Here is a 27,810-nt window from a genome sequence, read left to right as displayed (position 1 = left end):
TTCTGTTCTGTGGAGGGGATGCGTGATTTTATCTGCCCTCGGGAATTTCAGCCTTTGCATATGTGTGTTCGTGTAAAGAGACCAGATAAATAGTGCAATAAAGCGTTATATTCCTCATTAAGAAGTAGAATATTCTAGGAGCTTGGGGCTTGGTTCCCAAAAGGCTTTGGGTACCAAGGATGCTAACTAACATCCTCCTGTCTCTACAGGGCAGAGGTTTTCAGTGGGGCTTCCATAGACCCCCCTAAGAAGTGAGAGTTAGAATTTAGCGAGGGGGAAGAGACATGGGAGTCTGGATGGGGAAATACTGCATCTTATTGACTGATGGAGGAAGGTCATTGGTTAAAAAATAAACTGCTTGGCCCTTATAGGTTAGAACATAGGTGGGTGAAGTAAACAGAACAGAATGCGGGGAGGAAGAGGAAGTGAACTTAGACGCGATGCCGCTCTTCCCCAGGGCAGACGCGATGAAGCTCCAACCCAGGATGGACGTAGGCTAGAATCTTTCCCGTAAGAGCACCTTGGGGTGCTACACAGATGATTAGAAATGGGCTAAATTAATACGTGAGAATTAGCCAAGAAGAGGCTAGATATAATGGGACAAGCAGTGTTTAAAAGAATACAGTTTGTGTGTTGTTATTTCGGGGCATAAGCTAGCCAGGCGACCAGGAGCTGGGGCGGCAGGAACACAGCCCGCAGCTCCTACTACAATTGACCTACAAGTGTCAGTAACATTTTTTTCCCCTTTCACTCAGTCCCCACCCTCCCTTCAAGCCCACTCTAAAGCATAAGAAAACAGAAGCGTGACTCCTGCTGGAAAAGAGGCAGGGATGGGAAGGGAGAAGGATGGGCTAATTTTAGACTGAGTGGCAAGCAGGGTACCCCTGAGGGAGGAGAGGTCTCCAATAATGGAGCTGAGATTACAGGGAATGCTGAGCCATCAACGGATCTGAGGTAGCGGAGAGAAGGTGCATGCTGGGTGGCTGAGGGTGGGTGAATTCTTGCGGCTCAAAGACTCTGAACTTGGGTCTTTAGCAAGGAGGGCTCTGTGAACTTTCTCCCTTTCAGCATAAGAAGCTGGGCCCCCGAGGTGATGTCGATGTCAATGTGGAGGACAAAAAAGATGAGCACAAGACCCAGGGAGAGCTGTACATGTGGGACTCCATCGACCAGGTGGGCCTGGGTCCTCCCCGTCCCCCAGAGCTGTGGGTGCTGACTCTCAGCTGTCTGGGGGTATCCCCCAGAGCTGTGGGTGCCGACTCTCAGCTGCCTGGGGGGTCCTCCCCAGAGCGGTGGGTGCTGATTTTCAGCTGCTGGGTCCCCCTCACACAGAGCTGTGGGTGCTAAGTCTCAGGTGTCCTAGGCTCTCGTCATAAAGTCTGGCACTATCCCTGCCTTTTCCCTGTGTGGAGCTGTGTGCCTTGTCTTTTTCCTGCATTATAATGCCTTCAAATAACTTCTTATTCAATTTAATATGTGCTTAAACACAGACCAACAAAGAAGACTGCCATACATCCTAGACTCATGACTCTCAGGACTCATCACTACTGAGTGTCCTTTACCCCTTGTTCTGCCTTGGTCTTGTAGGGACCTTTCCCAAACAGGAGCATCTGCTGTAACCACAGCAACCAGAACATCCGCAGTGCTGTGGCGCTGTCAGCTTGCTGTGGACCGTATTTCTGCTTCACCCCTTGCCCACTGTGTTCGTCACAGTGACCAAGTGCCCCTCTGAGAAAGCCGCTTGGGGAAAAGAGGGGTTCTTTTGGCTCTTGATCTTGGGCACTTTAGTCCGGGCCACTTGCTTCTGTGTCACTTCCGTGTTGGTTCATTGTGAGGCAGAGCATTCCGATGGGGAATGTGTGGAGGAGCCAAGTGGCTCGCCTCGTGGTGGATGGGAGCTGTAAGGGATAAGAGGTCAGCCCTTTAGAGGCACGGCCTCAGTGGCTCCTCCTTCAGCCAGCCCAAGCTTCCAACTGTCTATTCAGTTATGAGCTTATCAATGACTTGATTAACCCTTTCATGAAGTGGGTGCCCAAAGGCCCAGTCCTCCCCAAACCCTCTCACTTATAAGCAACCCTTTATTACAAAGTCCTTGTAGGAACAGGCTTTGGTTTGAACTATAACATTCACTAATAATGTCCTTTTCCCTGCATATATATATAGCAATCTTAACTTGCAGTTGCCTTCTGATCTGAAATTGTCTCACTGTAGATCATCATCATCTTTATTATTATTATTATTGTTATTATTATTTGTGGTGGAGTAAAATTTTCAAGCTTTAATGCTTCTCCCACACCGCCTGGCACCCAGATTAACTTGAATTTATCCCATGTCCATTCTAGTATCCTATAAATGAAACGAAATAGAAAATAAATATGAAATAGATAAAATTTAAGTAAATCAGAATTAAATGTCACATACACACACACAGTGGAGTCTAATTCAGCCTCTAAGAATGAAATTGTAGCATTTACATCTGGAGATTGGGATTTTAAGAGATAAATAAGAATATCGATGCTTTATCTCATTTATTTTTAAACTCGAGAGTTTTAAAAATACTTATATATCTGGCAGCTGGAGAGATGACTTGGGTGGTTAATAGCATTTGCTGCTCTTCCAGAGTACATGAGTTTGGTGCCCAACATCCATGTTGGGTGGCTCACAACCATCTGTAGTTCCAGCTCCAGGGGATCTGCTGCCCTCTTCTGGCCTCCATGGGCACTGCATTCATGTGGCACACACACACCCCAACCAACCAACCAACAAAAAACCCTTTCGAAATATATTTATTTATTATGTATTTATTACATATAACTTCATGTAAATATAAATATATCCAGATTTCATAAGTGTTTCCTGTGCGGGAGTGATGTAGAAGTAGACGAGATCCTATTTGAAACTTGCTATGTAGACCAGGCTGGTCTCTAACTCACAGAGATTCACCTGCCCCTGTGTGCTGGGATTAAAGATGTACACCACTGTGTCCAGCAAAACCCATTATTCTATACAATAATTTAAAACAATTGGTGAAATGTAAACATGTTGTTAGGTCAGTTGGCTGAAATGATCCAGAAAGGCTTACAGAGCAGGCTGTGGACACAGCTCAGTGGCAGAGCCCTTGCCTAACATGTACAAGGTCCTGGGTTCGATCCCCAGGACTGGGGAAAGTTAGGTGAATTGGGGAAAGCTATTCACAAGGTGGCATAGTCTCCTCTTCCCTGCAAACTGGCAGTGCAGCAGAGACTCCTGCTCCTAGATGCTTTTTTAAAAAGTCCTGAGAAATCCCTAGAATCCAGAAGTAGGTGTTTTAAAGAGCAGATCTCGTAAAATCATCATCAGTGTGAAAACTGGGGCAGGGCAGTCCCCAGTGAATGCTGGGGTGCTGTCCCGCAGGTCCCTAGAGTCAATAGGGCTGAAACCTTGGGGGAGACTAATGGCAGCCTGGCTCTCTAGAAATGGACTCGCCACTACTGTGCCATTGCTGACGCCAAGCTGTCCTTCAGTGACGACATTGAACAGACTGTGGAGGAGGAGCTGGTCCAGGTAGGTGGAGAATCCCCACCTGGAGACTTAGTGTATGTCTTATCATATCTCGGTTGGCCAAGCATCCTCATCCTGAAGGAGTGACTGCTTTGAGTAGCCATACTTAACTAGCTCTTCCTGATTGGCTAGCTGGCCCTAGGGCTTAACCAATAGGATTCAAGGTTCTTTCCTGCTCCCTAAAGGGCCTGACTGGCCAAAGATCTAGGACCAGCGTTCCCTGGGGAAGGTGATGGGCCCGCCCATCTTTGGGGTTTTCTCGAGTCCAGCCCAGTGTGAGCTCAGGCTTCTGGTTGTCAGGAGAGGGCAGTGGGTGCTGTCACAAGCTATAATGACTCCTTGTGGTTCAGGACACTCCTCCCACGGAGCTGCATTTTGGGGAGAAATGGTTCCACAAGAAAGTGGAGAGGAGGACCAGCGCAGAGAAGCTGCTGCAAGAATATTGTGCCGAGACAGGGGCCAAGGACGGCACCTTCCTGGTGCGGGAGAGTGAGACCTTCCCCAATGACTACACCCTCTCCTTCTGGTAATGCCCCCTTCCTCCAAGACTGGTGGGCAAGAGGTGGTGTGGTCAGGCTTGCTCTCCTGCCTGACTCTGATGAGGTCCCTGTCCTGTTCGCGACAGGCGGTCTGGTCGGGTGCAGCACTGTCGAATCCGGTCCACCATGGAGGGTGGCGTCATGAAGTACTACCTGACAGACAACCTCACGTTCAACAGCATCTACGCCCTCATCCAGCACTACCGTGAGGCACACCTACGCTGTGCAGAGTTCGAGCTGCGGCTTACCGACCCAGTGCCCAACCCCAACCCACACGAGTCCAAGCCGTAGGTTCTGGGATTGGGTGGGAGGTACCCCACCCACATGGGTCACACCCACCAGGTGCCTGTATGGGGTTTTCATTCCCAGGAGCCCATTCAGTTTGGCCCTTTGGGGACATTAGGATTCCTGAGGACCACCATGAGTCCTCTTCCTGCCAGTCAGACTTTTGTCCCATTCTCTTTCTTCTCTCACTTGCTCGCTCTTTAAAATATTTATTTTATTTATATGTATGTGTGTGGGGGTCTATGTGTGGGTATTTGCATGTGCAGTGCTCATGGAGGCCAGCAGAGGGAGCTGGAGCCCCTGGAGCTAGAGTTATACGAGGTTGTGAGCTGTCTGACATTCTGACATGGATCCTGGGTATTGAACTCAGGTCCTCTTGCAAGAGTAGTATGACTTTTTTTTTTAAGTTAAAAAGTTATGACTAGTTTTGCCTGCGTGTATTTATGTGTGTTGTGTGTACGATGCCCACAGAGGCCAGGAGAAGGTGTCAGATCCTGTAGACCTAGAATCACAGTTACCAGCCACTGTGTGGGTGGTGGGAATATACCTGGGTCCTCTGCAAGAGCCATTAGTGCTCTTAATTGCTGAGCCATCTCCCCAGGCCCCCTTTTGTCGCTGTTGTTTTTCAAGATAGTGCTTCTCTGTGTAGCCCCGACTCCCAGAACTCACTCTGTAGATCAGGCTGGTCTTGAACTCAAGGAGATCCACTTCCTCTGTCTCCTGAGTGCTGGGATTAAAGGTGTACGCCACCAGTGCCTGTTTTTTTTTTTTTTTCTCCAGCCCCCACTTTCTCATTTTTGTTCTCCTCCCCATGGCTTCCTCTCCCTTCCCTCTCTTTCAGCACCCCTAGGTCTGGAGCTCTGATTTCAGAGGCTGGATTGAGCCTTCTGTGTCTGTGCTTGTCAGGGCTCCTTCTTGTGGTCAAAGGGAACCGAAGAGCAATCACGAGGGCCTGTGCTTGTTTCTTTATCCACTAAGGAGCCTTGCAGGCCATGCCTGGCAAAGAGGTCAACACAGTCCAGAAATGCGAGGAAAATCTTTAGGCAGGTGTTTTGTTTTGGATGAAGCTGGATAATTTATATTATTGTTATTTCCTATTCATACCAGTTGCCTTTCAAAACCTGTCATTTAGTAGCTTTCGTAACCAAAGTCTTTCTGAACCTTCCCTGTGTTCCGTGCCCCGGATGACCCGAGACACACTGTTGTAGCTCTGCCAGCCTTTGGGGCTGGGCAGGTGGGCACAGATGAGAAGACTTACTCTCCTAAGTTTTGCATAGACCTCCTCATATTCTTGGGGGGGGGCAGTCTGACTTCCCTCCAGTCATGTTGGGTCAGTCCCGTAATCTCAGCTTGTTGGGAGGCTGAGCTGTAGGCAGATCGCAAGTTCAAGGCCAGCTAGGGTTATATAGCAGTGTCTGAAGAGAGCTTAACAAGATCCTGCCTCAAATGAAATGAAAGGGCATAAAGCTGAGGGTGTAGTCAGTGGGAGAATGCTTGCCTGGCATGCATGTGACCTTAGATTATTCCCCAGTGCTGCAATAAAATAAAACAGGAAAATCGAATAGGAATCGCTGTCTTTGGAGGTGCATATGGTTGGGGAAGTCCCAGCATAATTTCTATGTATGTTTCCTTGGTCAGGCCCTAGGTGTCCCTGCCTGTTGGTATTTTGTCTCCTGCTGGCTCTCAGCTAGGAGGGTTCTCACCAGCTTGTTGTCCTGTTCTGGGCACAGGTGGTACTACGACAGGCTGAGCAGGGGTGAAGCAGAGGACATGCTGATGCGGATTCCCCGAGATGGAGCCTTCCTCATCCGGAAGCGGGAGGGGACCGATTCCTATGCTATCACCTTCAGGTAGGTGTCATCTTTTTAGGTAGGCCGACACTGTTGTGCATGTGGGGGTTAGTGCTCCCCAGAGGACGTGTGAGAAGGATAGGTATGGGACCCAAGGAAGAGAGTTTCGGGTGGAGGCAGAGATGCCGCTCCGTGTCCTTGACCCAATTGCTAATGGTGAGGACAGCAACAAGAAGGATGTATATCCCAAGTACTAGGCACAGTCTGTCTGTCTGTCTGTCTGTCTGTCTGCCTGTTGAGATAGGGTCTCACTATGTAGCTCTTTCTAACCTGGAACTCACAGAGGCCTGCCTGTCTCTCTCTCCCTGTGAATGTGGGGATCAAAGGTGTGTGCGCCACATCTGTCCATATTTGTATGCACGAGTCATGACAACCTTGGGGTAATTAGTGTGTCCATTGCCTTAGAGTTCTGTCATTTCTTTATGGTATATACATGGGGAAGGTTCTTATTCTTTAAATCTATTTCTGTTTGTTTGCTTGTTTCTTTATTTCTGAGTGTATTTTGCCTGCATGTATATCTGTGTATCACATGTGTACCTGGTGCCCATGGAGGTCAGAAAGAGGGAGTCAGATCCCCTGGAACTGGTGTTAATAGACAGTTGTGAGCTGCCATGTAGGAGCTGGGAATCGAACCCAGGTCCTCTGGAAGAGCAGGACCTCCCCAGTCTGCACATTCTTTGCTGTGAAATTAGGATTGAGCTCAGTTTTTCTTACTCTTCTAAGACTGAGGAATCTGTTTGCCTGTTCTATTTTGAATCTTTTCTGCCTCATGTTTCAAACAGATGGGAAAAAAAACCCTTAACTCCTTTCGGAAATAGAGTCTTTGTAACTCTGGGCTACTGGGGGCAAGATTCAAGGACTTGGGAACTGATGGAGGTTTTAGAGCCAGGTTCAGAAAGCAGTTTGTGGAAGGACCATGAAGCAAACAGTTTAGGGTTCACAGGCTGCATGGACCCTGCTGCAGCTATATAAGACAAGATGACCACAGCATAGACTGAAATGAGCAGTGAACATGGTTCAATAAAACTTTATTAAAAAAAGACAAGGGAAGCCATGTTTAGCTTGTAGGGCACCTCAATCAAGATTGAAGAAGAGCTGGGTGCTGATCATCACATATGGATTCTTCCAGATCTGAACTGAAAACATCCCTGTTTTGTGTTCCATAGGAGGACTGAATTCTGTCTATTTCAGTCCCGTAAGGGTGAATAACAAGGTTGTGGCCAATAGGTGCTTCTTACGTGGTGATTGTGTAGCTGCTAGCATCCTTGGTTGCTAATCCTTTGTGGTCCTCCCTCTTAAGGGCCAAGGGCAAGGTGAAACACTGTCGCATCAACCGGGATGGCCGGCACTTTGTGCTGGGGACCTCCGCCTACTTTGAGAGCCTGGTGGAGCTTGTCGGCTACTATGAGAAGCATGCGCTCTATCGCAAGATGAGGCTGCGCTATCCCGTGACCCCTGAGCTCCTGGAGCGATATAATATGGTAGGTTGACTCCCTTGGGAACTGAGTTAGTTATTGCACAGACTAAATAGTATATATGCATTATGCACACTTTCATATATGTACCTTGTGTCTGGTACGAGATGTCCTGGGGATGCCGAATCGGCCACAGCATACCAAGACCCTGCCCTCATGCTACCCACAGTCACACGGCCAATGTCAGATGGGATTACATGCTAAAGAGGAAAGGCTGGGAGGGCACAGGAGTGTATAAAGAGATGGGCAATGGCTGCCGTTTTCAGAGGTTCTGAGGAGAAGATCTTAATGAGGAGTGAGCTATGCGGACATCTGGAGGAGGAAGGACTGCAGGGGCAAAAGCCTTGAGGGGTAGGGATGTGGGCATGAAATGAGTCTGACAGGCCATTGTATGTCCCTTCTCCTGCTTGTTGTAGCATTCTGAGTGCAGGAGAGACCCCATACGGTTGCTGTATCATCTCTCTTCTTGTCAGAAGGTTCTCTTGATTTCTTGAGAAGAGATTGACTCTGAGGGTTGATTAGTACCAACTGTCAACTTGACGCAGCCTACAATCAGCGGGAGGAAAGTCTTAAGTGAGAAACTTTCTAGGTCGGGTTGGCCTGAGGACATGTATGTGGGGGACTGTCTTGAATGTTAATTGATGTAGGAGGGTCCAGCCCGTTGTGGGCGGCACCATTCCCTAGGTAGTGAATCCAGAACAGGTATAAGAGAGGAGAAAACTGGCTGAAAAAGCAAGGATGTAGGTGTTTATTTTCTCTACGCTCTTGACTGTGGATGAGATGATTTGAGTCCCTGACGTCCCCATGATGATGGACTGTCCACCTAGAGTTACAAGGAAATCCTTTCTTCTCTAAGGTGGTTTTGGTCAGGATATTTTTATCACAGCAGCAGAAATCAGTCTAGGACATAGGCCCTAAGACCCTGTGTCCCTGCCATGGGCCAGGGTGTGTGTATAAAGTCTGCTTTGAGAAAAAGTGGGTTCTAGAGGAGAGAACACATTGTGCCAGAGTGAGGCGTTTTGGTTAGCATGGGCTCCCCTGGAGAGTCCAGACCTTGATAGCAAGAGGAGAAAACACGATGGTGGACAGCAGAGCGGTCAGGGGAGGCGCTCTAACAGGACAAAACTGTCAAAGGGTGGCAGCTGTGGCCCTGGGTAGGGGACCGGAAGGCGGGGGGAGGGGCCGGGGCAGGAAAGGGGCCTTGGCGGCTGCTGCTGCAAGCATTAGCATACCACTCCAGGAAAAAGGCCTCACTGGTCTGTTTGTCAACTCCCCTGGTGTAAGTCTCTCAAGCCTCAGATGTGCTGTCCTTGGGCAGGGTGTCATGAGGAGTTCCTAGCACCCTGTGGGACATGGAAGGGTGTCTACAACTTCAAGCTTGTTTCCAAATTTGGGGGAACTTCTTTGAAGCTTCTTGCTTTTTCTACCTCTGAGCCAAAGAAAATTCTATGAGGTTTCAACTCTTCTTTCCAAAGAACAGGATGTCCCGAGGAAGCCTGTAGCCTGGCTATGGACATGGGCCGTTTCAGGAACCTAGGATGCCACATTTCCTGTTTGGGTGGTCCTGGGAACTGAACCCAGGGCCTTGCATATGCCAGGCAAGGGCTTCTTCCGCTGAGCTACATTCCCTGAGCCATATCCATTGACTTTTCTTTGCTCTTTTTTTGTCTTTCAGGAAAGAGACATCAACTCTCTCTATGACGTCAGCAGGATGTATGTGGACCCAAGTGAAATCAACCCTTCCATGGTAGAGCACCAGTCCCACCCGTTAGACTGAGAGAGAGTCCCTGCCCCACCACTGGTCTCCATAGCAGCTATAGCAGGGAGCTTCTGGAACATCTGACCGTAACTAAAATTTCTCTTGACACATGATGATGGGCAGCCTGCCATGTGGTTCCGTTGAGGTTAATAGAATCTCATCCACATGCAGCCGTGCCTTGCTAGAATCCCGAGTTTCCGTGAACCACCTTTGGGCCAAACAGCTTCTAATTAAAAATCTTCCATAATTTTTTTTCCTGCTTACTGACTGAGCCTGAGGTGTTTATGAATTATGTCTGCTTCGCTGACCTCCTTGCAAGGCAAATGCTATCTCGGATTCCCACCCTGCCTCTGTCTCATAGATTCATGTAGGTAAAGGCAGATTTTGCTTTTTGCCCCCAGCTCCTCCTCGTTTTGGTTCTGTCTCAAATTTAGTGGGGCGGGCTGGGGCGGAGGAGAAAACTATAGTGGATTTTTTTGTCTGGTACACGATTAGGGTGCAGCTCTCGCTGGTGGGTTCTGTTGAGATCCAAGACTGCAGTTCCTTTTCTTTTTATAAAAGAAATTCCCAGTCCCTCGTGGAACTGAAGGCATCAGCAGGGATGTGCAGAGGTTAGCAACAGCTTCTCTGAGGGAAGGCTGCACTATGGCGAGACATGCTTGCCTATCTGTGTAGGCTTTGGACATTTATCCAGCGCACGCAGAGGAACGTTGATCTGACCTCCATCTTCCTTACAGGGTGATGGACTCCGTTTATGCTGAAGTGCTTGCGTTTCTTTCCTTTTAAACATTGCTTCACAAATCAGGGGCTACTGGCTCAAAGGAACTTCAGGCAGATGATAGGGGAGAGCAGGGGCCGTAAGAATGATGTCGCAGTCCCCACTTCCCAACCCTGAGCTGGAGATGGAACCCGAGGCCTCCTGTATGCTAGCGAGGCAGGTGACTTATCACCCAGATACGTTTCCAGTGGCACCCCCTCCTCCTGACAAGAAGGTCTAGATGAGTTGTCCTGGCTGACCTGGGTACGTTCTCAGAACTAGAAGGATAACATGCAAGATAGCATGTGGTAACATGTAAGGTGTGTTGAAGACGAGTGTCCAGCGTGGTTCTAAGCACTTAGCCTTGGTTAGGTCCTCATGCCAACTCCACAAAGCAGGTGCTTCTTTGGTACCTGTTTTATAGGTGAGGGCATTGAGGTTATTCAGTTATTGCTGAGTTCATTGCAGGCGGCTGGATTGGAAGCCAGCTCTCTTGGCTATGTTCCTAAATGGCCACGTAGTGGCTAACTCATTTCTCTATAGTCCGAGGTCCTTTCTTGCTGTCTCAGAAAAGCAGCCCTCTCTCTAATGCCATTCAGTAGCACCTCTCTCTGCCACGACTGTGCCACCCTGTCACCATGAGCCCGGCTCTGGCCCTCACACCCAGAATGCCCTGGGGCAGGAGAGCAAGACTAGTCTGGCCAGCGTCTGGTTGGAGTTCTCCGTGACAGAGCTTCTAGAAGCTGCATGGCCGTTTATGGAATTTGGTAGAGGATGGCAATAGCCCAAAGTCCTTGACCTAGGCTCAGCTATTCGTTAGTTGCTTGGCCTTCGACAGGCTCTGCATCTCTCTGAGCCCCAGCTTTCTCATCTGTAAAAAGGGCACCGTAGCAGCAGCTCCCGGTTGAGGTGGCTGTGATAATTATCGGAGCCAGTGGAGGGTAAACGGTTCACGACGACACTCCATAATGGCGGATGCCTAGGAAATGCAGGGTGTAGCCTTTTTTTTTTTTTTTTAACCATCACATGAACTATTTCATTGAATTTTCTCAGGGACCCTGTGGAATATATAAAACTTTGATTGCCGTTTCAAATGGGGAAATGGCGGCTTAGCGGGTTCCAGCTTGCACAGACTGGAATGGGCAGAGCAACGGTGCCAGCTTCCGGGTCTGATCAGCATCTAGTCTCCCGGAAGTAGTTTTCCTGAGTCCTGTTTCCTTTAGCAGGGAGGAGAGGGAAGCTGAGGATCTAAACGTACTTGACAATTTTAGAGCGTTCCCCATTAGTATATCCATGCTGTGTGGGCGTTCATTCTTTTCATGTGTTTACTAGTGTCAAGCAGCAGGCATCCAGAAAAGTCCTTGAAAACGTTGCCCCACATAAATCCTGTCTTTCTTGCTGCCCGTACTGATCCCAGCTTTTGTTGTTTTGTTGGGGGGAAGGGTGGAGTATGTTGAGACAGAGTCTCATTATTTAGTTCAGGCAGGTCTTGAACTTGTGATCCTCCTGCCTCAGCCTTTCAGATACTGGAGCTATGGGTAGCACCACTACACCTGGCATCTCAGCTACTCCTGACAACTGTCCATGCCATGTAGATGGTTAACTGGGGAACCATTCGCCGAAAGAGAAATAGTGATCGGGTTCCTAGCATGTCTAAGAAACAGTGTATGATCCTCTGTGAGGGTCATTGAGTACAGTAGCTCTTTGGCGACTTCTGAGGTGGTGGTTGTGGCTGAATCTAAGAGGTTGTGTTGAGAAATTAGCAGTGTTGCACCTTGTCCACGGACACTTTCTCCTTGTTAGGTTACCAGTCTCTCTCCCACTTCCTGGTAACTTTGCGTGACTTTGGCTCCTGTGCAATACCAACTCTTGCCAGCAGATGGCTCTGTAACCTTGGCCGCCAACATCTTTCGCTTCCTAATGAGGATATAATGGCACAGGTTCTGCTTCCCCGTGTCTACTCCTGTCTCCCAACTGCCCTTTTTCTTCCTGTTTTCCCCCCAAAGCCTCAGAGGACTGTGAAAGCGCTCTATGACTACAAAGCCAAGCGCAGCGATGAGTTGACCTTCTGCCGTGGTGCCCTTATCCACAATGTCTCCAAGGAACCAGGGGGATGGTAAGTCTGGGTGGGGATGGGAATCTTGGAGGCTAACTTGGCTGGTCTCTTGTGGTGACTCTAAGGAGCTGGGCGGAGCTATGAGCTCTCTTTTCTCACATTCCAAATGGCTTTGACCTGTTGTGCTAAGTCCCTGAGATGGTGTTTTTGTGCATGGGCCCTTTGGAAAAATAGATAAAGAACACTGTTGCAGCAGCCAGCTGCATATAATACAGTGGCCAGCGCATCATATAATACAGTCCATATCACCATAAACTCACTGTATTGTTGCAATGGCACCTGCTCTTTGTTGAGGTATTTTGTATGCCAAGCACTCTGCTAATTGCTATGTTGCCTAATCCAATCTTCCTGACAGTCCTGTGAAGTGAAGACTGCTTTGGGTCCCACTTGGCCGACACAGGCATCGAGGCTTCCCAAGGCAGTGTAGTCACTGTGCAGGCTCCAGTGATTACACAGCCTGTATGTGATTGAAAAAGAAAAGAAACCTAAAATGCTTATGTCTCTGTGTGTGTCTATTTGTCCGTATGTGCACTATGCAGATACTCAGTCCAGCCCAGGGCGTCGAAACCCCTGCAAATGGAATTACAGATGGTTCAGAACCACCGTGTGGGTGCTAGGAATTGAGCCTGGGTCCTCTATGTGAGTGCCTAGATTCATCCCCCTGAGTTCCTCTCTCTGCTCGGAGCCCCACCTCTTCCCTCCTGCCTAGCTAGTTGCCTTTCAGATCGTTATTAAACACAGGTGCCTTAGGCAGGTGGAACAAAACATAGACACATCTTCAGGCAGTGTAGGCAAATTCCCTGCAGCAAGACCCTCTTAATTCCCAACCAGTTCTTACCTGGCTCCCGACATCAAAGACAGACCAGCGGGCAAGGAGCTGCCTCCCTAGGTCTCTCTGCTGATGCCTCTGTCCCCCACAGAACCAGCTTGTCCACAGTGGTGCCCTCTGACCTCCTGTCCCCATGCAGGAGCTTGGCAGCACCCAAGACTCTCCCCTCTGGGTGGAACAGCCAGAAATCAGACTCTCAACTCTAGGTGCTCCTCCACCATTCTTTTGTCCCTGGATCTGGGGAGTCCCCAGGCACAGTTGGTGCCCAGGGGAGGGAGTATGGGTAAACCTTGGTGAGAACTCCCAAATTGCACTGTCCTTCAGCATGTGGGAGGCTTTGTCATGTCCCGTGCCTTCCCTCAGCTCCGATGTGAATTTTCCTAAAACGCCAAGGCTTTTGTCTGGGATATATTAAAAGACAGCACAAATTCATCTGGCAAGGGGCTGTGGGTAAATGCCAGCTGCCACTTAATTCTTTCTTGGATGTAAAGAGGGCCACCTAGTTGTCTGTTTGTATCAGATCAGTTGGGGATCGATCAACCAAACCAACTGGGGGGAACAAATAATTTTTGTTTAGGCAAAGATATTTTTGAGAGTAAAAGCAGTGTGAATATTAAAAATTATCTGTGGATAACAGTTATTAAGTTCTTGGTCCTAGAATCCAGGCAGCCCAAGCCGAAGATGGTCTGCAGAAAGGAAGGGGGTAATGGGGGCGCAGAAATGGCTAGCACTTGGCAGCCACTGTGTGGATGGTGCCACGTGGCCTTGCCTGGCTTGTTCAGGCTGGAGAGGTCAATTAAGTACTTCCCACTGCTGCAGTGTATAGATCTGGTTTCCGTGAGGAAGAGGGCAGAGATGTATGGTTCCACGTTAGGTTAAGGTGTGTCTGCTCAAACAGTGGCCGGCATAGGGGCCAGAGAAGACAGGGGCAGTCGCAGAGGGTCCGTAGAGGAGATACTGACGAGTCCTAGGAAGTTAGTAGGCTTGGTTGTCAGGTTAGTAGCCTCTTATCGGGCCCGGGAGCTGAGCCTTCTGGAGTACATGTCAAGTTTGAGTCACAGATAGTCCCTGGTCTCAGACCCAGCTAGGATGTGGTGCCAGGCTATGGAGGCTGGACTTTGGATGGAGAGCTGTTATGTGGTGTGGCTAGAAGTACTTTTGATAAGAGCCTCTGGCTGCAGAAAGCAGCCCAGTGGGTGGCCTGTTTGATAGGAGGCCTTGCTCTCAGGAATGGACTTGGTGGGGGAGCGTGGGGGTACCCAGTGTGGTAAGGTCACAGCACTTTCACAGATGGATCACATCTCATGCTGCTGGCACCGGGTGTGAGTGTGCCATCTTAGCTGAGTGATAATAAGAACACGGTTTATCTTGCTGGGCATGGGACCCAGTGCCAGCCTAACGCTTAGTGCCACCCCCAGCTTCTCATTGGCAGATTCTGGCTAAGTGTCTGTTTAATATTGAAATGTGAGCTGAGCCTAAGAATGAACACTGTCATAGTGCTGCTGTGTGCTGGACACTGTTCAAAGCATTTGGCATACAGAGACCAAAGACAGTTCTAATAAAATCTAAGCAGCTCCAGCATTGTCCCGTTTTACAGATGAGGAGCCTGCAATACAGAACACTGTGTAGTAACCAAAGAAACTGGGATTTCTTTTACAAAAGTATTTATTTTTATTACTTTTTACATATGAGTAAATATATGTGTCTCTGTGAGGTATGTGCCTGAGAGTGCAGTGCCCATGGAGGCCAGAAGAGGGCAGAAGATCCCATGGAGATGGAGTTATAGCTACCTGTTATGGGTGCTGAACCATCTCTCCAGCCCCAAGCAACAAGGGTTTCATTGCAGGCCATTTGGCCCCAGAACTTCCTCAGAACCTTCCCACAGATGGGGCAGCTGATCTCTGGGAGGGCCTTGGCCCCTGTTAAATCTCTGAAAGCTTCGACTTCACGTAGTGTTGCCAATACCAGAGTCCAGTCAGGAGTTTTCAGTCATCAGACCATAAGTGTTTTTAAAAGGCACAGACTCCCTTGGACATGCTGTTGTCGTACACAGATCATGACAGCCCTCTCTGGTCACTTGGCCACTCCAGAGGTGAGCCGGCTAAGCCCTCGGTGTCGGTGCTTCTCCACAGGTGGAAAGGGGACTACGGGACCCGGATCCAGCAGTACTTCCCATCCAACTACGTTGAGGATATCTCAGCAGGTGATGCTGAGGAGATGGAGAAGCAGGTATGTCTCCATCATCTGTTGCCGAGGCCTCTGGAGGAGTCCCTTGAGCTCTCTCGAGGGGTGTCTCTGCAGAGTTTGGCAGTGGAACAGGCAGAGTGATGCAGAAATTGGGACTGGCCCCAAGGTGCAGTGGGTGAAAGTCTCCATGACGAGCCGGTTGTGTTTTAATCAGGCGGTCCTGGGCTGAAAAGCACAGGAGAATTCCCACGGGAGTGGAAGTAGCCAGACGGGGAATTTGTCCTCTGCTCAAAGCAATGTGCAAATGAAACACGTTCGGTTTAGGAAGCCAGACATGCAGAACGTGCTTGGCATGAGGAAGAAACTGTGCCTTGCTGGAAGGTGAGATGGGCCTTCTGGTGAATTTATAAGCCAGGCTTCGGTACCTAGCCACCTGTGATCAGGATGCTCTTAGTAGAAGGAGGTGACCCCTTGACTCCACCAGCCTGCCACATCTGTATGTGACGTGGACATACAATCCTTTGGAGCCCATGGTGTTTATTCCCTAAGGGTGGCAAGGCAATCGGGAAGGACTTCCTGGAGGAAGGAACATTGGAGCTTTAAAAGTGAAGCTGGGGTTCATTCACAAGCGGTGGGCATAGGGAGGCACAACCTAAACCAGAATGTGGTGATGGGAAGCCAGTTGTATCCAGGATGCCAGGACTGGGCCAGGGCCAGGGCCAGGACCCCTCCCTGCAGCTCTGTGTCATCACAAGGCTGGCGGAGGAGGCTGGGATAGTACAACAGTGGCAACAGCTTCTCCATCTCAGCTGGACCTCAGGATGTTTCCAGGGTGCAACAGGGAGTTGGCCAAGGCTTGGAGAGCCTCGGAAACCAGATGGCGGACCCCAGCTGCTGTTTTCCAGAGGACACGGGGAGCCACAGAAGGCTCTTGAACTGGAGGAACAGTGGGCCAAATGGTCTCGTTTCAAATGCGTATCAGATAAGGGCTCTGTGCTGGGGTTTGAAATTTGTCCAAGAATTCACAAGGTGTGTTTCTGTGGATTGGAAAATGCGACACAGGGACCGTGGGCACCTCTGCGCTGCTGGGTCCCCGTCCTCTCTGCTTTGGTATTAGTGTCCTCCCTGCGGACGCTGTAATGAATATGCATTTTCAGCAACGCCACGGGTCGTGGTGGCGCTAAATGGCCTGCTCCGGAAACCGGTTGTCGTTTTATTATTCTGTTTATGACTACTGAGAATTGGGTTTTGTTTCTTCACAGATTATTGAAGACAATCCCCTTGGGTCTCTCTGCAGAGGCATATTGGACCTTAATACCTACAATGTTGGTATGTACACGTTTTTTTAGCCTGATGCCATTCCAGATCCACCCACTCCACTCTGCCAAGCCTGACTTCAGGATAGCCCATGCAGGGAGGTGGCTGGCACTAGTCCTGTGCCTCCAAACTGAGGGGGCGTGATGCCTAAAGTCAAATGCATGGGAACCGATGGGGCCCTGAGCCCGCTACTCCCATCTGCTCACACAGGCCTGTCTGGCCCCTAAGAGTACCGGTGACTCAGCTCTTGTCATCCTGTCAACATCTGCCTGTGTCTGCATGCTTTTCAGAGAGCTCAGCTGTTTGTTGGTCAGGCTGTGGGGTTGGAAGTCTTGGCCTCTAAGCTCCTAAGGCTGAGTGCCCGTCTCTTCTCTGGTCCCGCCCTCAGTGTGTGTGCCGCCAGGGAAGTGATACTGTGGTCTGTGGGGAGAGAAGCCATGATTTGCTCGCTGCAGCTCCCCGTGTTCAGGGCCTGCACACATTTAAATGGGTGCATTGCAGCTTCCAAGGCTGCAGCTGCAAGTATGCAAGGAAGATAGGTTCAGGCATAAAGGCCAAGCTCCTTTCTCGGCTGAGCTCCGAGTTCTCACAGCACACTGATTCTTGAACTCTGTCGCCCCTTTCTTGAGGAGGCCCGAGCATGGTCCCCTCAGATTTCCATGATAGCAATCCTGAGATCTCCTTCCCAGTGTGGCCAACACTTTATTTCTGCCTTTATTTTCTTCCCCCTTTTCCCATCCTGGGACTCTGGTAAGGAAGGTGGAGGGGTTTTACTCCAGATGAGAAAATGGGTAAGTCCCTGGCAACTTCCCAGATGCGCCGGGACTCTGTTCTCACCTTTGTAGCTGATGCCCTGTGTTGCCCCCTTCCCTGTATTGTCCTGTTAGGAAACATGACACTATCACTCAGAAGTGGGGGGCTTGTCATCAGCCTGGATCTGCCTTTCAGCTCTGCCAGTGTGACTTCCCAAATGTTGCTGTCTCTTGCACCTCAGTTTCTCAAGCTCACTGTAAGATGAGTGTAACAGGTCTAGTGTCCCCGGGTCCCCCGGAGGTTTGCTAAAGAAAACACACAGTGTAGTCATCTGCTGGGGATGTCACCTCAGAAAGTGCAGCCACCAATGCTGGGCAGATCAGGGTAACCATAGTGCTCCTCCCTAAAGTCACCTTCTTGTCACCTGCCGGCCACCTTGGTATGCACCACCTAGTGGACATGGTTCCCAACCTTTCTCCATCCTCCCATGGCTGTCTCTCTGTCTGGGTCTCCACTCTTCCCCCCTCCTTTCTCTTCTAGGGACGTTTTTCCTTGGATTTAAGATTTATCCTAGGTGCAGCAATCTTACCTTGAGATAGTTGGTACATCGGCGGAAATTCCATTTCTGAATAAGTTTACATTCGTAGGGACGGAGGTCTGACATATCTTTTTGGAGGCCACAACTCAGCCCAATGCTCACCTTTAGCACTAACGCGTACAAAAGGTTCAGATACTGCCTGCTGGAAGGCAGGGATCCCCATCAGTGTGGACTGTGATGGTAGTCGTGGCAATTCTGGTGAGGTCCCTAGAGAAGAGGACAGTGTGAGATACGGTCTCTGTGGTCAGCTGTTGGGCCCATCAGGACTTTCCTTACACTCTGTCTACAGTGAAAATCCCCCAGGGTAAGAACCAGAAAGCATTCGTCTTCGTCCTGGAACCTAAGAAGCAGGGGGACCCTCCTGTGGAGTTTGCGACTGATCGCGTGGAGGAGCTGTTTGAGTGGTTTCAGAGCATCCGGGAGATCACGTGGAAGATTGACACCAAGGTGAGTCTAAGCACGCTGGGCAGCAGGGTGCCTGCCTGTCCCAGTCTATGCTGCTCTGCTGAGGCCAGGCACAGGTTCAGAGGCCATCGTTATATTTCAGAGGGACCCTGGATTCTAAACTCTGGTGTTGGCTATAGGAGGCACTTAGTGGCACCATCTCTAGTTGAGGGGCCAGTGATGACAGAGTTCGTCAGGGTAAAAGCGGGAACTTAGAGTTAGGCCAGCAGCTTACAAATCTGGTCTTGACATTGGCTGTGTAGTTCAGAGTTGGAGGTAATTCTGTCTCTTGGGATGTATGGACCAACCTAGACAAATGTCCCTAAAGCACTCAGTGTATAAGGCTGGAAGCCAGCAACCTCCCAGATGCTGATGCACTTCTGAAAAGCATTCTCTCAGGAGGCTGCTGGAGTCCGGAGCTGTGTGAGAAGGTAGCTCTGTGTAGGAGCCTGATGGCATTGTATAGGGGTACAGTGGGTGTGTGGAAGGGGCTCCCCCCTCTGCTAGTCCGTGTGCTGGGCTCTGGGCCTGAGGAGACTGCCTTCTGCACTGAGTTGGGCTAGGCGAGCCCATGTATGGGCGTGGAAGCTAGAGAAGGGTGTTGGGTACCATCCTCTGTTTCTCCTTCACGTAGTCCTTTGAGACAGGCTTTCGTGCTTAACCTGGAACTTAGGTTTTTTTGTGTTGGGGGGGCGGTCAGACTGGCAACAGAAAGCCCTAGCAATCCTCCTGCCTCTTCCCCACCACAGTGTTGAGGTTGCAGTTGTGAAAGGCCACACCTGGCTTCTTAGGTTGATGTGGTTGCAGATTGAGCTGTGCTAACCACTGGGTAATCTCTCTAGCCAATGCCTATGCACTTTTGAGAGCACTGGCAGGGCTGTTCTAGACTGCAATGTGCCCTGAATGGGAACAACATGGTGGAGAATCTTCAGAGGATAGATGGAGGGGGATTTGTCTTCAGGACAGGAAAGCACCCAACTCTGGGTGTTTAAGGGGTGGGTGGGAGCGCTGCCTGGGTGAGCCAGGAGCACGGCATGGTGCAGGTGCTGGCTCAGCGCTGTCCTGGTGTCCGTTTCCACAGGAGAATAACATGAAGTACTGGGAGAGGAACCAGTCCATCGCCATCGAACTCTCTGACTTGGTTGTCTACTGCAAGCCAACCAGCAAAACCAAGGACCATTTGGGTAAGTCTCTCGAGACCCAGCGGGGGTGAGGTGAGCTGGCGTTTGCTGTGAGGCTGGTGTGGCTGGTACAGCACGGCAAGCATTTGCTTTGTTTCCTAACGAAACCCCTTCTGGTTATCCCCACAGCTAGGGCATTGGCAGTTCGAAACAAATTATAATCTGCTTGGAAGGAAAGGCTGCCGGACATTCAGGTCTCTTTTGATTGCCTGAGACTCTCTTTGTTGTGCCAGACGTTGCTAAGGGCAAGTGGTACCAGCTAAGATGTGATTGTCACTGCCTTTAAGTATCTCTGTGTGTGTGTTCATAACTTTTCTGGAAAAACATGACAACTGAGCCAACTTATCATAGAACAAAGAATTATTTGGGCTTAGGGTTCTAGGTTCTAGAGGAATGAGAGAGAGAGAGAGAACCAGGAAAGGCATGAGGCTTTGAAACCTCAAACTTGTCCTCCAGCAAGACCACACTCCACACTTCCTAAACTTCCCCTAACAGTGCCACCGACTGGGGACTAAGTGTTCAAATACACGGGGGCCGTTCTCACTTATGTCCCCTAGTCTCATTCCCGTTGCTGTGATAAAATACCTGGTCACATCACAGTCACACTCGTCACACTCGCGATGAGCATAGAGAGAGAATAAGCTAATCCATACCTAGTATGTATCTAGCTTTCTCAGTGCTCACACAGTCCAGAGCCCCAAGTAGGGAACGGTGCTGCCCACTTTCAGCTTGGGGCTACCCACATCAGATACGGCAGTCAAGACCATCCCTACAGATGTGCCAACAGGCTAACCTGATCTAGACAGTCCCTCACTGAGATTCTCTGCCCAGGTCATTCCAGTTTGTGTCAGACTGACAATTAAAACAACCCATCATGGTGGGTGTTTGTGTGTGTATCTGTGGAGGCCAGAGGTCAGTCTTGGCTGTTGTCCCTCATCTATCCATCTTGTTTTCTCTTCCTTCCTTCCTCCCTCCTTTCCCCCCTTTCCTTCCCTCCCTCCCTCCCTCTCTCTCTCTTTCTTTCTTTTTTGAGATGGGCTCTGTCACTGGGCTTGGAATCAGCAAGCTGGTAGACTGGCTGGCCAGCGAGCTCTGCGGATCTGCCTTCTGCCAGTCCTACATACTGGGGTTGCAAGTATACACTGCCATGCCTAGCCTTTCCCCATAACATGTGGGCTCAAACTCAAGACCTGGTTGCATACTTGGCACTTTGCTGAGGGGTAATCTTCCTATCCCTTCAGTGTCTTTTCAAGAGAGTATCTGGGCCTTTGCCATTGTGCCCAGAAGCAAGGTTGACCTTCTCTGTCTTGGTCAATGTTCTACTGCTGCGAAGAGATGCCATGGCCGTGACAACTCTTATAATGGAAAACATTTAACTAGGGCTGACTTCCAGATTCAGAGGTTTAGTCCATTGTGATCATGGAGGGAAGCATGGTGGCATGCAGGCGGACATGGTGCTGGAGAGGTAGCTGAGGATTCTGCATCTGGATCCTTAGGCAGCTAGAAGAGAGAGAGCCACTGGGCCAGTCTTGAGCCCACTCCGGATGACACACTTCCTCCAACAAGGCCACACCTACTCCAATGAGGCCACACCTCCAAATAGTGCCTCCCTTCTGGTGACCAAGCATTCAGATCTATGAGCCTGTGGAGGCCATACTTACTTAAACCACCACCTCCTCTCTGCAGAAAACCCGGACTTCCGAGAAATCCGCTCCTTCGTGGAGACAAAGGCGGACAGCATTGTCCGGCAGAAGCCCATTGATCTATTGCGGTACAATCAGAAGGGCCTGACGCGTGTCTACCCGAAGGGACAGAGAGTTGACTCTTCAAACTACGACCCCTTCCGCCTTTGGCTGTGTGGCTCCCAGATGGTGGCGCTCAATTTCCAGACGGCAGGTAAGGGACTAAGGTGGCCAGCCTGTCCAGGCCAGGCAGTGGCCCTGTCACAGCTGGTCAAGTCAGCTGGGTGGCTGGTGGGTGTGGTGTTTCTGAATAAGTGATTGGGCTGGCCCAGCAAAACTGAACTTGAAGGTGGGTTAGTGCAAAGCGCCTGAGCTGAGTGGAAACCTGACTGAAGCCGGCTCTGAGCTCATGAGTGACAGAAGTGTTATCATTGTGGCTTAGGAAGGAAACACAATAACTTCTTTAACTAGTAAGCTTGCAGCCTGAGGCTTGGCTGAACCCAGGAGTTCTATGACTGCCTTATCCCTCCTCTTTGTGTGGTGTTTCCTTTCTGAGGGCTTCAGGTTCTCTCTTCTCTCTCTCCCTCTCTCTCTCTCTCTCTCTCTCTCTCTCTCTCTCTCTCTCTCTCTCTCTCTCTCTCAATTTCCATAGTAGGGAAAACCCATGCACACAAATTCTTGGACTCTGCTCTTTGCATCCTGTGGATTCTCTTATAGCTACTTGGATTCCACAGAAGGGAGCTGAAGTTCATTTAACAGCTGCCCCAACCCAGCTCTAGGCATCTGAAGGTCAGGTCCCATCCCTGTCTACCATAGATGCCACTGCCTCCTGGGGCTTCTGTGAACCTTGTTCCAGGTCTTAGTGCCCAGCTGTGGGACAGACATCCTTTACTCATGGGGAGACTCCCAAGAAGCTCTCACTTTGATGAGCTGCCCTGGGGAGGTCCACTGAGCACCCGTCTCCTGGTGCTTGTCCCAGGCCCTCCTCTAGACTGAGTGGAAGCATAGGCACTGCCCTCTGGTGTGATTTCACGCCTGTAGTTTTATGAGGCTCTTCCGATCTTTGCCCATCTGCTGAAAATGGACGTTAAATTGTACTCTGAGTCAAGGTGCTGAGTAACATTAGCCTTTTCCCCTTCACCAACTCAAGGGATGTCTGCCTTGGTTTTCCTGCAAAGTGATGGGTCTTCTTGCCCACCAAGCTAGCTTCTTATATGTGTTTAAATATCTGCCTGTTATTTGAACTGAGACCACTGACCGTTAAAACAAATCTACTATTGTGTGTGTATGTGTGGGCGTGTATGCCATGGCACAATGTGATAGTTGGAGGACATCTTTGTAGAATCTCTCCTTCCATCTCTTTGTGGGTTCTGGGGACCTCACCCAGGTCATCAGGCTTGCATGGCTGCTTTCTGAGCCACCTTGGATTCTAACGGTTTACCTGGCAGTGTTCCTAAGTGCTGGGGTTGGAGCTTGGGGCTTGCACGTGCCAAGCAGGTGTTCTACCCCGATAGACACCCCTTTATAGTAGATTCTGATTTAGTAAAGTTTACAAGATTTTTTTTTTTCTGATGCAGGGTTGTTTTTTTAAATGCTCTCCATGTTTCCTTGGAGTCAGATGTTCTTTTCGAACAGTTGAAATCATCATAGGGAGGCCGTGTAACCCATGCCCATGAGTGCCTGGAAGCTGGTGTTCCATGGCTGCCCCGTAGCATCCCTGCTCTCTCTTCTCAGACAGGTACATGCAGATGAACCATGCACTGTTTTCACTCAATGGGCGGACGGGTTACGTCCTGCAGCCTGAGAGCATGCGGTCGGAGAAGTACGACCCGATGCCACCCGAGTCCCAGAGGAAGATCCTGATGACGCTCACTGTCAAGGTAGAGTGGGCAGCTGGGCGGGTCTCCTTGGACACTGGTGACACTCTTGGCTCTGTTAAGCCATTGCCGTCTCGACAGTACTTCAGGCTCATGTGGTTCACCAGGATCATTCTGGGCTGACTCTCTGTAAACCCTTCCAGTCACTTTTCCTTGTCTGGGTGTGAGATGTGCATTTGAAGTGCCTGTGAGGTCAGCCTCTGGCCAAGAGGGGTGTTCATCTCCCCTTTGCTTGGAGAGGCCAGAGGTCTCTTATAATCCAGTCCTTGGGGAAGATATGAGAGAGAGTTTGGAAGACCCAGGAAGTTTAGGTGAGATGGGCTGGGGATGTAGCTTTGTTTTTAGGAGTGTTTGTCCAACATGCATGAAGCTCTGGGAGCACCAGGGAAACAGAGGCAGGAGGATTGTCATGAAGGTGAGGTGTGGCCAACCTTGTCTACATAACAGGCTTGAAGCTAGCTTGGGATAAATGAGACCTCATTTTAGAAATGCAAAAAGCAAAGGCTTTCTTAGGACCCTTAAATAAGGGTTCGTTATAAACAGATCACCCCACTTTTCCTTGTCTGGGAAATGTACTGTCAAGGTAGCCATGTACCTGTGCTCAGGCGAGTCTTTCCAGCTGAGTCACATGGCCTCGGCTCTGGTCAAGGTCTGGGAAGCTACTGCCACTCCCTGTCATCAGACAGTGATGGTGGGTGGATCAGTATCTAAGCTTCTGGGCGGATCAGCATCCACGCTTCTGGGCGGATCAGCATCCATGCTTCTGGGTGGACCAGCATCCACGCTTCTGGGTGCCGTGGTGACTTCTCCACGGGATGAGGCTGGCTGTGAACTTGTGCAGTCTGACTTCAGAATCCTAAAAGAATTCATGATGTACTGCTGTGTGGATCCAGGAGAGTTCCAGTCCTTGCCTTCCGTGTCCTAGGTCCTTGGTGCACGCCACCTCCCCAAACTAGGGCGGAGTATCGCCTGTCCCTTTGTGGAGGTGGAAATCTGCGGGGCTGAGTACGACAGCAACAAGTTCAAGACCACGGTTGTGAGTAAGTAGCTGGCCCTTTCTGTTTGTGTGGGTGTGCCCAGGTACTTGCGGAGGTCAGAGGTCAGCAATCACATGACTTCCTAGATCATTTTCCACCCTAGTTTTCGAGCCAGGATCTCTCTGTGAACCTGGAGCTCATGAATTCAGCCACATTGGCTGGTCGGTAGCACATTGGCTGGTCGCTAGGCACATTGGCTGGCCGCTAGGCTCCAGGGGTCTGCCTGTGTCTCCCCCAGCACTGCTTTATAGACTTGTGCTTGGCTCGGACATGAATGCTGGGCTCTGAACCTGGGTCATCCTGCTTACAGCTGGCACCGGGCTGAAGCATCTCTCCAGCCCCGCTAGTCCTTCCGCTTGAAGGTTAAGAGAGGAGACTCCTAAGTGGGTTACTGTTCCTTGGGGATTTGATGATGTACTTTTGCTGTTATCCAGCTCCCCAACCTCCCCAACCTCACATTGAGGAGTCAGAGCCACCTGCCTGCTAGACTCCCTCTGGGAACAACTCTGGTGCACAGCAATTAAACTGGCCTTTTGATAGGGTGGCAGGTTTGCTGTGGGTCTTGCCTTATAAGGCTGGTCATCCATGAGAATGCCCAGCACACTTCTGAGACCCCCAACTCACTTTCTTCTTCGGGCCAAGGGGTTGCGGCTCACAGGGGCTCTGCTCACTTCCTTTCTTGGTACTCCCACACTGAATTCTGTTCTATGCCTGCCCCACTTCCCTTCCTTTCTCCTATCCCACAAGGTGAGTTGGGTGAAGCGGCATTGTGTTCCTCCACTCACGGAAGGCTGGCCTGCAGCAGGATTGCTTGTTGAGAAGGAAATAACAAATATAACCCTTCAGGGCTTCTTGGACTAGGGTGTGGATGCGAATTGATTTACCAGACTGTGGAGGGATTTGAAGCTGAGGCTGCAGAGGCTGGCTTACCCTGAGGAGGCAGGGCACGTGAATCAGTAACAAGTTTTGGTCTTTTTCCAGACGACAATGGCCTCAGCCCTGTCTGGGCTCCGACACAGGAGAAGGTGACATTTGAAATTTATGATCCAAACCTTGCGTTCCTCCGCTTTGTGGTATACGAGGAGGACATGTTCAGTGACCCCAACTTCCTGGCTCATGCTACGTACCCCATTAAAGGGATCAAGTCAGGTAAGGACCATTAGCAAAGATGTTCCATGTGGGGAGCCAAGTTCTTTGGTCTGTGCTGCAGGCTGTAAAAAGAACACGCCAGCATCTTTCCCGGCTCAGGTTAAACCAAAGCAAGGCCAGTAAGGTGGGCAGTAAGCACAAGGGTGGGGAGAACGTGGAGAAAGGCTGAGTCCTTCAGTTATCAGTGAGCAAAGCATCAATTACTCCGTCTTCAACCGGACACTGTTTGATTTCATTGTGAGATGCCTCAGGCAGTTTGTCTTCATTAGCAGGTGAAGAAATATGTTCTTCCACAAGCCATGCGTGACGCTGGCCAGCATCCTAAGGATGAGGCCCCGAGCAAACACAGGCTCCGGCTCTCTTAAGCATTCTGAATTTACCATCTTCTACTAGACTTGGAGGTTGACCTAGTTCTTGGATTTATTTTCATGCCGAACACAATACAAAACCCCCTCCTGCCCTACGAAGGCCCAGTCAAAGCAAATCACATTAAAAAAAAAACAACAAAAAAACATATATCTGGGCATCTCTCAGCCCTCATCAGAGAAGCTTCCTTTTGAGGTAGATGGTTATAAATGCAGAGAATAAGAGACTGTGGGGTGCTTGGTTCTATATGTCACCCCTCCTCAAAAGCTCAGGGATCATTGAGGAAGAGGAGAGAGATTATCACAGTTCCAGAAAAGATGGGTACAAGATCAAGCCAACAGAAATCACAGCACAGATGAGGTCAGGGCTCATGAAATCCCTCTCCTCGCTGAGGAGTTGTTAGCAACTGGTGGCTGCTGGGAGAGGAAGAGCCCCATCTTCTTCAAGGACTTGGCCCCTGAGAGGTTACCCAGCCCAGCTCCAGTAGATGGTCCCATACTGTGCCTGAGTGCACCCACAGGTTTTAAAAAAGAGCTCATGAAGTTGAGGGGGGGTGGTCGGGAGGAACTAGGGAGGATTTGATCAAAGCACGCTATATACATATATGACATTCTCAAACAATTCGAAAGTATGAAAAAAAAAAAAGAAAGAAAAACAACCAAAACTTGCTATATTGAATTTTTGCAAGTGCGGCTAAGACAGTGTCTTCCCAGACCTGGCAGTTCTCGGAAGGTAGCCATCCTTGAGTGATATGGTTTCTCTCTGTTCCTTCCTCCCTGGATTTCACATATGATCTAACACACCGGCCAGCTACATGGTGAATGTCTTCCTTCTTTATCCCCAGCATTGCTGATTCACGAGACAGACCTCACAGATCCTTCCGGATTCCCCAGGAAGCCACTGTTTCCTGGGTTCCCAGAGCAGTCATTTTTCAAGAGAAAGAAATTACTATCATTTTTGTCATTTCTATCAAATTACTGTCTTTTGATGTTTGGAAGCCTGGGCTCTATTCCGTGCTGAACTGGGCCTTTTGAAAACTTGGACCATGCCGCCTCTTCTCTCATAAATTCTCTCAGCTTCTCCGGTCATTTCCCTCACTCCTTGTGAGCCCCTCCTGCTAGAGGATGCTGATTGCTGGGTACACCAGGGGATGCTCCCATTCCGCCCAGTGTGGAGCTCTGGCATCAACCCGAACCCGGGAAGACCTGGGCAGTGCTGAACAAAGGGGGCTGGGCCCCAGCTGCCCATCTGCCTGCAGAGGACCCCAGCACCCGAGTGAGTCTGGGGAGATAGATATGTAAAACCTCATTTGTTGTAGGGAGGGGCTGCTTATTCGTCCTGGCCGCCCGGCTAGCTTATTCCTGAAATAACCACGCAGAAACTGTGTTCATTAAATCACTGCTTGGCCTATTAGTTCTAACATCTTATTGGCTAACTCTTACATCTTGATTTAAGCCCATTTCTATTAATCTTTGTATCGCTACATGGCAGTGGCTTACCAGGAAAGATTCAGCATGTCTGATTCTGGTGGCTCCACGGTGTCTCTCTCGACTCTGCTTTCTTCCTCCCAGCATTCAGTAGTTTTCTCCACCTACCTAAGCTCTGCCCTATCAAAAGGCCAAGGCAGTTTTCTTTATTCATTAACCAGTGAAAGCAACGTATCAACAGAAGGACCTCCTACACCACTCATTCCTACTTGGCAGCTTAGAAAGAGCATTTGAATACATTACGACAATAATAATAGCCAACACCCCTTGGTGGTTAGCATGCAGTACAGATGATGTTACAGCCGGCATCAGAGCTAGTGGACTCTATTGGCTATGTGCTTTTTCAGACTAGCCCAGTAAACAGGGTTCAAAAATGATGCTCCCTCCTCTTCTTGACAAGAAGAGTAGCGTTGGGAGAATCTTTGCAGTTCTGGTCTCAATGCCCTCATGGCATTAAGGAGCTAGACCAGCTGGGTCCTGACCATCTTGCTCTTCCCCCTAACCTTACCATCCTTTGAAAGATGGGGGAGGTCACCCTTGGGATTAAGTCAGAGTTCACGGCACATGGTCTTTCCTTCTTGC

The 27,810-nt window shown here is 49.8% G+C and overlaps 1 protein-coding gene across 1 annotated transcript in view; it reads left to right on the top strand.

Annotated features, from left to right (window-relative positions):
• Plcg2 (phospholipase C gamma 2) overlaps positions 1-27,810 on the top strand; it is a 122,465-nt gene that overhangs the window by 78,625 nt on the left and 16,030 nt on the right. The window contains exons 15-30 of the mRNA XM_057753631.1: positions 1,069-1,173; positions 3,454-3,543; positions 3,891-4,066; positions 4,166-4,366; positions 6,095-6,214; positions 7,515-7,695; positions 9,365-9,436; positions 12,212-12,321; positions 15,283-15,379; positions 16,600-16,666; positions 18,295-18,452; positions 19,531-19,633; positions 21,317-21,526; positions 23,047-23,192; positions 24,115-24,229; positions 25,208-25,375. Coding sequence (XP_057609614.1) covers positions 1,069-1,173; positions 3,454-3,543; positions 3,891-4,066; positions 4,166-4,366; positions 6,095-6,214; positions 7,515-7,695; positions 9,365-9,436; positions 12,212-12,321; positions 15,283-15,379; positions 16,600-16,666; positions 18,295-18,452; positions 19,531-19,633; positions 21,317-21,526; positions 23,047-23,192; positions 24,115-24,229; positions 25,208-25,375 — 2,119 coding nt within the window. The remainder of the gene's footprint in view (positions 1-1,068; positions 1,174-3,453; positions 3,544-3,890; positions 4,067-4,165; positions 4,367-6,094; positions 6,215-7,514; positions 7,696-9,364; positions 9,437-12,211; positions 12,322-15,282; positions 15,380-16,599; positions 16,667-18,294; positions 18,453-19,530; positions 19,634-21,316; positions 21,527-23,046; positions 23,193-24,114; positions 24,230-25,207; positions 25,376-27,810) is intronic.

This window comes from Chionomys nivalis, chromosome 21, assembly GCF_950005125.1.
Source record: "Chionomys nivalis chromosome 21, mChiNiv1.1, whole genome shotgun sequence".
NCBI classification, from domain to species: domain Eukaryota; kingdom Metazoa; phylum Chordata; class Mammalia; order Rodentia; family Cricetidae; genus Chionomys; species Chionomys nivalis.
Note: the sequence above shows the minus strand (reverse complement) of the source record. Positions and strands in the feature narration are given on the sequence as shown.